At 36.4% G+C, this 13406-nt stretch overlaps 1 protein-coding gene across 1 annotated transcript in view; it reads right to left on the bottom strand.

Moving 5' to 3' along the window:
• LOC146139367 (ryanodine receptor 2-like) overlaps window positions 1–13406 on the bottom strand; it is a 118091-nt gene that overhangs the window by 51617 nt on the left and 53068 nt on the right. The window contains 14 exon segments of the mRNA XM_083393001.1: window positions 46–149; window positions 1884–2021; window positions 2620–2741; window positions 3284–3432; window positions 4131–4358; window positions 6341–6473; window positions 7000–7118; window positions 7996–8159; window positions 9122–9252; window positions 9820–9972; window positions 10786–10947; window positions 11334–11453; window positions 11841–12000; window positions 12260–12470. Of these exon segments, the coding sequence (XP_083249127.1) occupies window positions 46–149; window positions 1884–2021; window positions 2620–2741; window positions 3284–3432; window positions 4131–4358; window positions 6341–6473; window positions 7000–7118; window positions 7996–8159; window positions 9122–9252; window positions 9820–9972; window positions 10786–10947; window positions 11334–11453; window positions 11841–12000; window positions 12260–12470 (2094 nt within the window).

Here is a 13406-nt window from a genome sequence, read left to right as displayed (position 1 = left end):
CGTATCGTTTGAGCAACATCAACGAGTAACACCAAATTAAAATACCTTTTCTAGATCGGGTTCGCTCAAAGCAAGAGCAAGTTCGTTGTTGTCCATTACCGACGCCGCAGCGACATCCAGTGGCGTGGAACCACGCATCGAAGGAGAAGCTGGAAAACACGATAACATATTAGCAACTTATATGATGGCAAAACTGCCTCAGAATGGAAGGAGAAAACCTGGGAAGAAGAATGGTCAATAAACAAGACAAAGCTACATGCAGCCATCTCTGCGGCTCGCTACCACGCCCCAGAGCTGTCGAGAACAGCGAATGTGAGACGCAACCGCTTATTAACAGGAGTCGGCCGTTTGCCTTCTCTATGTTTCAATGGGGCCTTGTCTCTTCCCCACTATGTGAGTGCGGAGCCACACAAACGGCAAACCACATCGTGGAAGAATGTCCGAAGTTTTACTGCCCCGGTGGTTGGGCAGCAATATTGGCCGTGAAATCCTCTACCACGTAGTGGCTCACAAGCTACTGCCCAGATATCTAACCAACACGAAAGAAGAAGAAGAAGCAACTTATATAAACCGTTGCTACCAGGCATAGTAATAATAATAAAAAACAGCTCTTCTGGTAATTGTAATTGTTAACCAACGTTTCAGAAACCGATTCAAATCGCCTTCTTCGGGGTGAATGACACCGCACGCTAGTAGTACAATATACAGAAGAACACGAAGAAAAAGCGCGAGCAACAACACGATAAGAAAACAATTAGCGATAACGTATAGCCTTTAGTTTTTAAACAAGTATTTGTAATATGCCGAGAGCATCACGTCTGTTTTGGTGTTCATGCTGTTACCCTTCTTGTGAATGGGTCAAAGATTTCACAAATAATTACTTAGAAGGCGATTTGAACAGGTTGCCAAAACATTGATTAACAATTCCAATTACCAGAAGAGCTGTTTTTGATTATTATATTAGCAACTTGCAGGAATTAATTTAACAATCTTTACCTATTTCCAAGAGAGTTGCTGTTCCGCCTGTTCGTTTTACTACTATAGACAACTTGAAAACTGTTTCGAATTTCTATCGGAAAGATATAAGATTTTAAATTCTCATTGATGCGCACACTAAATTGAGTTGGTTTGCTTCTCAACCCAGCACAGTTTTTCCTTGGATGTTTTTTGTTTTTTTAATTTAAGTCAATATAGCAATAGAATGAGTAAGTGGAATTCGCAATACACTTAAGAGGTTCATAACCTTTGAGTGTGGTTACATCTGAAAAGAATTATGAATTTAAAAAAACCTTTTAATTAAAAAAATGATAAAGTTAATTCCTACCACCAATTATTGAGTAACATTGTAGTTTGCATGTAAACAAACAGTAAAAATATAGACTACTATAGAAGGCTGAACGATGAACATAGCATCTCATATCACTGTCAAGATTGCACCTTAAAAAGTGCCAAGCTACCAATTTTTGCTGTGTTTCCCACATATTAGGAACAGCTAAGCATTTTTTATTGAAATAATTAACGACCTCTTAATACAATGCAACTTTTAAATTCGGTGAACAAATTTAAAATTTGAATGAGCAACAGCTTTAATAACTCGTGAAAAATTGTGTATTCCAAAGAAGAGCAAATTGTGTATTCCAAACAAGAGCTAAAAGTATTTCTGTCAATATAAAAAGGCGTATATTTATGGAATCCAAAACCATTGGCAGCAGGTTTCTTGTCGACCAACGTTCCACTGACACGTATATTAACAATAAAACTCCAAGTTTAAACACCCGAAAAAAAAACAGGATCAGACAGTTTTTAAAGGAATATATATTTCGTCTATACTGGCATCGTCAGTTCCTCAATTCTAACGAAAGAATAATTCATTCGATGCTTACCGAGTCCGACGGACCCATGTTCAAGCAGGAAACCAATGTTGTCGAACATGGCTGCTTGGTTGAGTCGACTGATGCGGCAAAAGTAACACAGGAATCTACAGCATGCTGCCACCATGCGAGGAAATACAACCTCGTGACCTGGAAAATTGATGTTTGCCTTTAATTTGGAATCTGAGAATTCGCTGCTGAAATTAAATTTTAAAATCGAATAATTTCTTGCAAAAGGCTGGATAACGCTATTTGGGATAAGAAATTGATATGGTAGCTGTAGTTGTTTCACAGAGATAAGAATTATATCCGTAAGAGAATAAGAGATTTATTTTATTAATTGTTTTTTCGCAAAACGTCATAAAGCTCTTATGCGAGTATGGCGCAATTATACTGTTCTCCTATCAAGACTTTGTTCAAGGATTTAGTTTAATGTAAAATGGTTCTGTTGAAGGTTCATTTTTCGCCATTTAACAAAGTTTAGAAACTCTATAGCGTATTTGGCTTTTCAAGCATTGTTTTTTAATCTAAATTAATGTTTGCTGATAGCTGCATTTGTCTAATTTGAAACCTTAGTCAAGTCGAACTTTAGTACGACCAATTGTACGTTGACTTGTAAGAGTTTTTTACTTAACGAAGTACGGTTTTGTAAAGACTTAAATATTATAATACAATCTAAGATTGAAGTTTAACAGCTAGCTTTGTAAAAAGGGGTACAACGTCCAACTTCTTCACATTTACTCACAGCCCATTTGGTCGTCCTCGTCCGCCCCTAGAACGCTCACCATCACCTCCATTACTGTCTCGTGCATACAAAGCACGCGCATCAGGTTCGGGTGCTGGTAGAACACCTTGTTGTTCATGATTTTGCTGCGAAAATATTAGAAATATAGAAGCGTTTTAGCGTAAATGGAAAAAAAAAGGTTATTGAAACTAGCAAAGCCGTCAATCAGGAGCTTTTACTTCATGTAACGGTGACAATACTGTTTTGAAAAGGTTTTGTAAAATATTGATTGAAGAAATCCTTCGAGCATTCAAAGATACTAAATTGGTATATGTTTGTCAGTTCGACAGACGCTGGCTTAATGACACACTATTGGCCAACTGTACATCTTGTATGTAACATTCAACTTGAAACTGCTGACCAATGAAAATATACAGCAACTATATAATTGATTACATTGCAAGTATTTTTTTAAATTTAACTTTAGCCAAAACAATGTCATTTCGTTTCAGGTCTTTGCCGGCAGCAAATAAAGAAGTAGTCCTGTTGTTCCCTTAAACAAATAATTTTTACAAAATTAAATCACAAAAAGACGACATAAGTTACAAACCACACGAAGATACTTTCAATTGGAAAGTATTAAAAAGTTTTATTAAACAGATTTTACTAGATTTTAGTCTATACTTACTTGAGCTCTTTGATGATAAGAGTCTCTTCCTCTCTTCCGAGCTTCACAGAGAGCAAGGACCTGAGTCTGGAGAGTGCATCCAGAAGTCCCATTGTGTCCTCCTCAGAAACGTTACTGATGCAGTAAGCCTTCTTCAGTGCTCGATGCAGCTGAAGATGCAGAAAACCATAATTAAACGTGGCAGAAATTCTTCCTACTTCTAAAAGCAGTGATTAAAAAATAAAAGCCCAAATAGTTTAGATAAAATTGTGGAAAATAAAAGAGCAAAACCTTATTTGGTATGAAACTTAATTTTACCATTATTGTGAATATTTACGGTATTCTCTAGCTTTACGATCCAACATTATGGTAAATCCCAAGCAGACTTGGACAATAAGATTATTCTATTTATATAATTCAATAATTTAGAGAAAAATTCGTGATTATTTTAATATGAAGTGCGTAGGCCATGCTAAAACATATGAAATTAGCAAACAAACAATAACCAGTAAAATTCTTATGAGAATAAATTGCGATTACATTAAATATATTGCAAATAAATGTACTTCTAGTTCAAATTCTTAATTTTTTTTTATGAATGTAATTCTAGTTCAAATTCCTAATTTGTTTTTATGAATGTAATTCTAGTTCAAATTCTTAATTTTTGTTTTGAAGAATTCGATAATTCTAATTCTAATCCAATTTGAGAAAACAAAAATGACCTAATTCCAACCTAATTTGTAAAAACTGAACCTCTCTTAATTCTATTTCAAATCTAATTTTAAAAAGCTAAAATAAATATAGTTGTCCAAGTCTGATAGCAAGAGACAAGTTTCTAAATTATTCATCAACGAGGTCTAACACTTACTTCTCCTACGCCGTCGAACTGTCGGTATAGGAGCGAAAAGATTTCGCGAGCCAGCCTCGGATCACGGATGACGTCCTCCTGTGACCAGTCGACCATGACGCCGGTCACCAGGTGGCGGAAAGTGCCCGGGGATTCCCCATTGATTTGCTCGTTGTTCTCTTTGTCTTCAGCCATTTTGCTGCGAGCGAAAAGTCGCGAGACAAATGACCGTAAGCGGGTTGAGTATGCCTAAGAAAAATCAATGGATTCAATCCGATATTGGTAAAATTGATCAATGAAGAATACACGCACATATGTTCTCTACAACGCAGAAACAATGGATTCAATCTAATATTGCTAAATTTGATGAATGAAGAATACACGCACATATGTGTTCAACAAGTTAGAAACAATGGATTCAATCTAATATTGCTAAATTTGATCAATGAAGAATACACGCACATTGGTGTTCAACAAGTTAGAAACAATGGATTCAATCCTATATTACTAAATTTGATCAATGAAGAATACACGCACATTGGTGTTCAACAATGTAGAAACAATGGATTCAATCCTATATTGCTAAATTTGATCAATGAAGAATACACGCACATATGTGTTCAACAAGTTAGAAACAATGGATTCAATCTAATATTGCTAAATTTGATCAATGAAGAATACACGCACGTATGTGTTCAACAAGTTAGAAACAATGGATTCAATCCTATATTTCTAAATTTGATCAATGAAGAATACACGCACATATGTGTTCAACAAGTTAGAAACAATGGATTCAATCTAATATTGCTAAATTTGATCAATGAAGAATACACGCACATTGTTGTTCAACAAGTTAGAAACAATGTATTCAATCCTATATTTCTAAATTTGATCAATGAAGAATACACGCACATTGGTGTTCAACAAGTTAGAAAGAATGGATTCAATCCTATATTACTAAATTTGATCAATGAAGAATACACGCACATATGTGTTCAACAATGTAGAAACAATGTATTCAATCCAATATTGCTAAATTTGATCAATGAAGAATACACGCACATTGGTGTTCAACAAGTTAGAAACAATGGATTCAATCCTATATTGCTAAATTTGATCAATGAAGAATACACGCACATTGGTGTTCAACAAGTTAGAAACAATGGATTCAATCCAATATTGCTAAATTTGATCAATGAAGAATACACGCACATATGGGTTCAACAAGTTAGAAACAATGTATTCAATCCAATATTGCTAAATTTGATCAATGAAGATTACACGCACATATGGGTTCAACAATGTAGAAACAATGGATTCAATCCAATATTGCTAAATTTGATCAATGAAAGAATGCACACACATGAGTTCAACAATTGTGATCTATCCTTTCTAAAGCTGCTTTTTGGCCAACCATAACGGCTAAAGTATAAATAGTACACCGATAAGTCATCGCAGAATTACCGAATCTGTCGATCAATAATGCTTGCAAGACTGACCAGAAAAATGACGCAGTTGTTCAACAAGTTGTTTTTATAGCATGCCTTGCTTGCGTCATTAATCGTCTGATTCGGTCAGTCGATCTGCGATGGCTTTCGGTGTAAATTTTAACAATTATTAATAAAAATCAGTTCTTATGGCAATTAAATTTATTCTCCAACGTCTCTGAGACCTATTCAAGTCGATTTCCCAAGGGTAAATGACAATTTTATTTGGATTGTAATAACACGACAAGCTTATCCAACTATGAGATAGAAACACCAATTATATTAAGGACTATAATACAGTGTAAAGATACCATGTGTTTAGCTACCTTTGACCATTAGCCATAAAATATTTGCAATCTGAATTAAATTAATTTAACTTACGCTGAAAATTGAATCCTAAACAAAAGTACAAAGACCCTGCAACCTTAGTAAATTCTAGAGTTCGGTGTGTATTTTAATTTTGGTGCTGACCTATCAAAACTGCCAAAAACATTTCACTTAACCTCACAAAATAATCATTAAGGGTTAGGTTACAAAACACTATTATTGAATAGAGGCAAAATATAATCAATCTGACGAACTTAATAAAACTGCTTAATTTTTTAAACCTTTATGCGGAATGTGGATCTCATATAATCCGTATTTAGTTTAGACCAAGGAAGGGCATAACGTTTTTCGTTCTGTCGAAATCGTACAACTTATTGTTTTGTTTTTAATTTTTGGCAGGTTACTCCTTTTTCTCACCTCCTCGGGAGCATCTTGCTCCTCCTCCACGCTCTCGCCACAGTGACGTAACACATCAAGGTGGTAGTTCCACATGACGTCACGGATGTCTTCGGCCAATGGGCATTCGCTCTCGGCGTCTTCGGATTTGAAACTAAACAAAATTAAAATGTTCGTCAAACTTTTTAGTCCTAATTAACGTAGTTCTTTTTAAAAGTTGCTAAATGTATTTTGCCAAAGAGGTAATTCACAGTGACCTCTTTATGAAAGATGTTTGTTTTGTTTGGCACAGTTATTTTTTCATCTTCATGAAAGATGCGTACACTTATATATGCAACAACTTTGGCCTAACCCTTATGAATCTCTTTATATATAAATACTTTTTCTTTCAATTTGAAATACTTTCAAAAGTGTTTAAACAAATCTAAACCATGTCAGTCTAACGTTTATCATACTATTCATTTGTATTTAGCAAGTACCCTAAAAGATTTACTGGTGCGGTTCAGAAAAAGTATACGGTTAATAGAACGACAACAAAACTAAACATAAATAGCTAATATTAAAAATAAGGAAAAATCAACTAGACCGGATTCGTTTGGTACTACGAGTTCTTCAAAGCCCAGAAAAAAACTCCAGTAACTTGGCAAGTTTCCTAATGCTTTGTACACCAAATAGCTCACCTCAAAAGCAGTGACATTTGATCGGAGGGAGGTGATCGGAATTCTCTGGTCATCTTGGCAGTCATGGCAGCCGACATGTTGAGGGCCTCCATTACAGACTGGTATCTGTTGCGCTGGTCCTACAATGCACCATTAGGTTTAACACTAAAGTGAAAGTGGAGATTGGAGTTGGAAATTTTCCCAGGGCTGATTCATATCTGTTGCGTTGGTCCTGCAATGTTTAATTAAACTTGCTGTTTAAAAGTTGGCACAGAGTCTGGGGTTAAGATGTGTACTCAAGACTTATTAAAACATATAATCGAAATCACCTTTTGTTTACTACTGATCTTCCCAAGCAACACTTCAGGTCGTTAACGCAAGTAGCACCAGGCCACTTACCCAAACCCTTGTTTACAAAATATTTGAACTTATCGTAAGGTAGTTTTGTTTGCCTCAAGCATGTCCGACAGTTATTATTTTACTCAGTCACTTATACTTTATATATATATTTGACAAAACGGGTACCGGTTGTGTGACCAATGACGTTGTAACCCCAAGATAACCAAGCTATCTAGTTATAATTTTCCCTTTGGGGTAAGTTATCTTCAGAATGAACACACTATTTACGGAAAAATTTAACCAACATAAAAATAATCCAAAATATCTAGGCCATGATTGGCACCAAGACCACACTACCATCGGTATAGCACCTATACTACGACTTCAGGCATGGCCGTGATAATTTCGTACATACGTACAATGTAGGCATGGGCGTCACAGCGATTAGGCGACTTAAATTACTAAATTAGTAACCTATTATTGAGTTGGAATCTCACCGCAGACATTTTGCTTTTCTAGCTTTTCTAGTTTGCACTGAATCCTGATTAGGATGACTGATTTCGGCTAAGAAATGACATCCGGTGTCTAATATAATGTGGCGTTGGTCATTACAACTCCAGAATGGCTCAATCACATAGTTATCCATGTGTATATTAACAGTAAAGCTGTTCTAAATACCTGCTGCATTTTCGCCACGACCATGGTTGAGAAGGAGACGAGCGCCTCAACTCGGTGGCGAAGCTGAAGGTCGTTGAGGTAATGCAGGAGACGACAGGCCTCCAACTTAACTGGTTCCACCAGCTTCATGCGAAGCAAGCCGACTCCCACGTTCGCTTTCAGCTCTACAACAAGAAAGCGGGAGACTTAAAGCAAAGCAGGGTTGGCACACTGTCTTTGAATCTTTTTAAGTCTTTGAGTGTCATTGATTTGTGAAGTGAAAAGTCTATAAAAAACCCTATATTTTTTTCCAAAAGTTTTTAAATTTATTTTATGCGCGTCAACTTATGAGTTAGATAAGCGATGTTAGAAAAACAACTTTTTAGGTAATTTTTAATGTGTTGATAATACCATTTTTAGTTTTTTGTTTTAAAATTATATTTAAAAAAAAATGGAGCTATCCAATTTTGGATCTTTAAATTGATCTAAATTATATTTAAAAAGTGTCGCTAATTTTATTGCATAAATGTCGTTAAATTGTTTTTTGATAAGACTGTGGAGCAAACCTGTCTAAAGTATTTGAAAATAAGTAAACCATTGTACTTGGTTCCAATTTGGTAATCTGTTTGTTGGCAAGACAAGCCATTTTGAATGTGACCAAATGATCAAGAAAATGCGATGTGCAAATTACCGATGCTATCGGTTGTGTTTCCAGGTTAATTAGTGGGGAAGTTATTGGTTTGCTTGTAAAAAAGCATTCGTCAAATATGTTTTTTTCAATTCGTTAAGGCCAAGCCCATACCAGATCATATGTTTTACAAAGAATTTATGCTTATTTCATGTTGTGATGGACGATAGGTTGTAATTTTTTTAACGAAAACCAAATATCATTCCAATAAAGTTTCTAATAAACAAACTCTGTTAATCTCAAGGATTATGAAAGAACACATCATTTTAACCGGTTTATGCTAACGCTATAATGAGAAACATATTTCTAAAAACAAAATATATAACAATAATGTATAATGCCAAAAACAAAATTGCATAAACTAAAGCCTTTATTATCTCAGACTATATTAAAAAAAGAGATTAAGTTTTAAATCAGCGTGCGCAATACGTTTCCCTAAAACGTTCACAAGTAACGTACGATCCAGTCTTTCAACATCGGTGACCAGGCTTCCGAGGTGAACTGGATCCAGCATCACCAGCATACGTTTCACATCGTTGTCGTCCAACACTCCCATCGTCAAAAGTGTGACCGTCAGACGTAACAGAGGCCTGTGTGAGATTGGAGTTTTATGTTTTGGACTTAGAGCATAATGTTTGTAGGTTGTACTAAGACGTGGTGAGAATGTTAAAGTCAATACAGAAGTAAGTAGCATTTTGTAAAAAAAATGTGACTATGTTTAAATAGAATGTTGTGTATAAGCACAAAATTGTTTTTAAATGACTTGACTTGACATAATGATTTTGGGCAAAATTACTAGACTTGACTCAAGTTTTTGGACAAATCACTTGGGTTGAAATAAAGTGTTTTCAATAGTCTTTTTTAATTGTGTTATTTATCTCTTGCTGTAATTACGACATGACTGTTACTTGACTTGTTATTTATTCAAAAAGACTTCACCTGGACTTAAGTTTTTTTACAAACGACTTGTCTTGGACTTAAGTTATTTTACAAATGTCTTGTCTTGGACTTAAGTTATTTTACAAACGACTTGTCTTTGACTTAAGTTATTTTACAAATGACTTGCGTGGACATAAGTTACAAGTGAATTGGCCGGGACTAAATTCATTTTAAAATGACTTGTCCACAACTCCGGCATTAGTTAACAAAATACTCACACAAACAGGTGCTTCTGCGCGTCTCCGGTAACTTCCTTGTAGTTCATGTGCAGTGACGTCACAGCGTCCTCCAGCTGATCGATCACGTGACATCGCAGTGCGTCCAATGGAAAGTCGGGAACGTCGAGTAGCCGGTTAACCATTTCGTCATAGCTGGACAAGGGTAATAAAACACGTGGGTGATAAAAGCACAAGGGTGAGCGAAGTTTGCGGAAGTTGGGGTGCAAGCGTGGGGTTAAATTGGTGGTAGCTCATTTACAATAGAAAAGATTAGAATTAGTAAACCCTGCACCTTAATTTACCGATTTTTTTCAGCATAACTAATTTAAAGCAGAATTTCCTTGGATGCAGCAGGCAATGGCACAATGGTCGTTTCTCAACAACACCTTTTGAGTCTATCTAGCTCAGTCAGTAAAGCGACGGTCCCGGTTAGACCGGAGGTCGAGAGTTCAAACCTTACCGCAGGCTAGTTGTTTGATAGACTGGGTTTGCTTGCACTACATCCTGATCAGGCGGAACGATTTTTGTAAGCCTTTCTGACGGCATTTGTTTAATATAAATTATGCGCCGCTATCCTTGGCCAAGTACGACTCCAGTTGATCAGGGAACACACATATGGTTTTGTACATTTTATTTTTTCCTGAAATAAGAGGTTCCTGAAATAAAAAGCTTCAACTATATTAACATTTTTGCTGGCTAACAATAAAAATGTTGGGATTGTCAACAAGGTTTGTTATATCTGTTAAGGCGATTATAATTTTCCGTTGAATCAAAATGTTTTACAACCGTTTGTTTTTAATAAAGGGTCACTAAATGTATATTTAAGACTATGTGTTTTAGTACCTACGTCATTATTATCGACAACCGATTTTTTTGTTCAAAGAAGTAACTAACGCTTAGCGATCGAAAGTTCAACCATTTTCGGTTTCAAATTGCAGAAAATCTTAAAAAAGTAAATAAACTTACTCAGTGACGCAATCGCATGCCGACCAGTACATCCTGGGACGAAGCGAGGACGAGTATCCAACTCCGGGAAGTCCCGGTATGCTGCGGTTAGGACCATCGAACAAGTTGATCGACTTGGTGGCTTCGTTTAGTGGAAAGATGTACTCGTTCTGAGTGTTGCGTCTGAAACAAAAAAACGAACTTTGAGATGGAGTTTAACAGAGTGCTCCTTTTTGTGGAACTGTGTTTATGGTTTGATGACTGCTAGGAAAGTTCGGATCCGTAAACAAAAATAGTAGAAATTGGGAAGACTTTGGTGAAATAAACAAGATTTACCAGTTTTGTGGTGGTCGCTAACCTTACACGAAAAAAAAATACCAATGTGGCGGTGGTTACTAAAGTACACTTTAAAAGATGCATTTGCCACACATTTTAAATCCTATAGTAAAAAAGCTTTAAATTTCAATTTCAAAGATAGGGCCTTTTTAGAAAAAAAGTCAAATTCTTGCAAAAAACATTGGAATCATTCCAACGCATAGTAAGATATTTCCTAGTACAGTGAGGTATACCTTGCATTGGCGTGAGGAGCCAAATGCATTTCAATAAGCAGATCGTGAAAAGCTGCTCTCATGGAACCGACAAGTGACGAATTCTTCACGATGAACATCAGCTGTCGTTGGTCAACGTAGCTGTGGGAGAAAGTGTTTGGGTAAAATTCTATATAGAAAATAAGTTATGCCAAGTTTGTTTGGTCCTCCTTAAATGCCATCCAGTTTAAAAAAAACAGTTCAGTAATCCAAATGAATTTATGAAAGCTTTTACAAAGTAGGTGGTATTTTGCGATCATTTGAAAAGGCTTTAGGATGAAGTAAGATATAGAATGAATATATCAATCCCATAAGTAAGAAGCACTTTGGATGGGTTTTCATTATTCAGAAAAAGCTAATATGCTACAGGGCTTCGGTAAACAAACCATAGTTTAAAATCAATTAGGAATGACAACTCTCCATAAATAAATCAACTTCAAGATGATATCACATGGATCCGTACCAACAGGGCACGACATATATCCGTACCTGCAGAGCGCGTGCGCGACCCGGTGGTTCCCCAGGGCGCACAGGGAACAGTAGAGGCGGATGGTTTGCTCGTGGAAGGCGAGAAGTTGTTTGTTCTCACTCAGTTCTAGGAGATCAACGCACCTGTTCTCTTCGGGAATGTGAAGGACCGCCATGTTGTCTGTTGGATAAAAAGAATTGTTTCGAGTTTTGCCAGAACATATGTTGTGGTGTAAAACTCAGAGAAATTTTTATGTGAATATATATTTCGCCTATACTGGCATCGTCAGTTACTTAATTTTAACGATTTATTCCAAAAAAAAAAACAGCACCAGTGTTTACTTATGTTTATTTATTGGCTAAATATATATATATATATTTGGACAAACTTATTTTCTACTTAAACAGCCAACAGCAAATAAACAGTCATCATAACTCACAATCGCAGTGTTCGGAGGTGGATCCCCTCAGCTCGGCGGTCCAGCCTTTTGACCTGTCTACGTCACGTCGACACTCGGCGCTGATCATGTGACTGGGCATCCGTGTCCAGGTCACCCTGGCCAGAGACTGGACGACTAAACGTGGTGGGCACTGAGGTATCACGTTCTTGCGCTCACATTGAAACACGGCTGCTGAGAGAGGCATGCAGTTCTGTGTAAGATAAATGTGTTTTTAGCGCAGTAAAGCCAACAGAATCTTCGCTTGGGTCAGGGGTTCCCAACTGGGGGCCATGGCATTAATTTATCATGTCTAGATGTACTCATGCAGTTCTGTGTACAATGAATGTGTCAAATTTGCGCAGTAAAGTCAACAGCAACTTCGCTTAGGGCAGGGGTTCCCAACCCGAGGGCCATGGCATTAGCTTATCATCTATTAGTGTACTCCACTATAACAAAATAAATTTATTAACATTTAATAAAAATATTAGTACAGCAATAAGCTAATTCTTGATCATGAGCTTACTTCATATTTTCCATTTTAGATTGATTTATTTACACTTTAAATAAGGGACCATTGTTTTCTTAAAATTTTTAAAGGGGGCCACGCTGTAAAAAAGGTTGGCAACCCCTGGTTTAGGGATAAAACCCGACGCAAAAATTCCCCTAATGCACAGGAAAATTTTTTTAATGCTGAACCCTAGAATATTTTTTCTTGCGAACGCTTCCAAAGCCGAGATAAAACTTGTTAGAGATAATGTCGCAAATCAAGTATAGGATCAAGAAACCTACTGTTTTGGTCGAACTCAAGCGAAAATACGGAGCTTAGATTGAGTCTACACTTATTCAGCCAAAAGGCGCCAAAGCGCGGTTTTAATACTTGTTTAAGTTAAATTAAATTTAAAAGTGGGTACGCTATGCACGGATCTGTATTGTAGCTTTATAATATGAATTGCAAAGCCTAAAAGGTCGAGTAGAGCGTCATCTTGATTAAGACGTAAATCAAATAGAGTATACCCTGGTTTACATTTATTTTAGGGTGCAACAGTTGACTTTCCTAAAATCTTAAATGTCCCAAAAAACTACCAAATGCCTTTAATGTAGCAACCTCCAGAAAACCGGTTGAATTCCAACTTATTCCTAGAAGCAG

This window comes from Ascidiella aspersa, chromosome 6 (assembly GCF_963924565.1).
Source record: "Ascidiella aspersa chromosome 6, kaAscAspe10.2, whole genome shotgun sequence".
NCBI classification, from domain to species: Eukaryota; Metazoa; Chordata; class Ascidiacea; order Phlebobranchia; family Ascidiidae; genus Ascidiella; species Ascidiella aspersa.
Note: the sequence above shows the minus strand (reverse complement) of the source record. Positions and strands in the feature narration are given on the sequence as shown.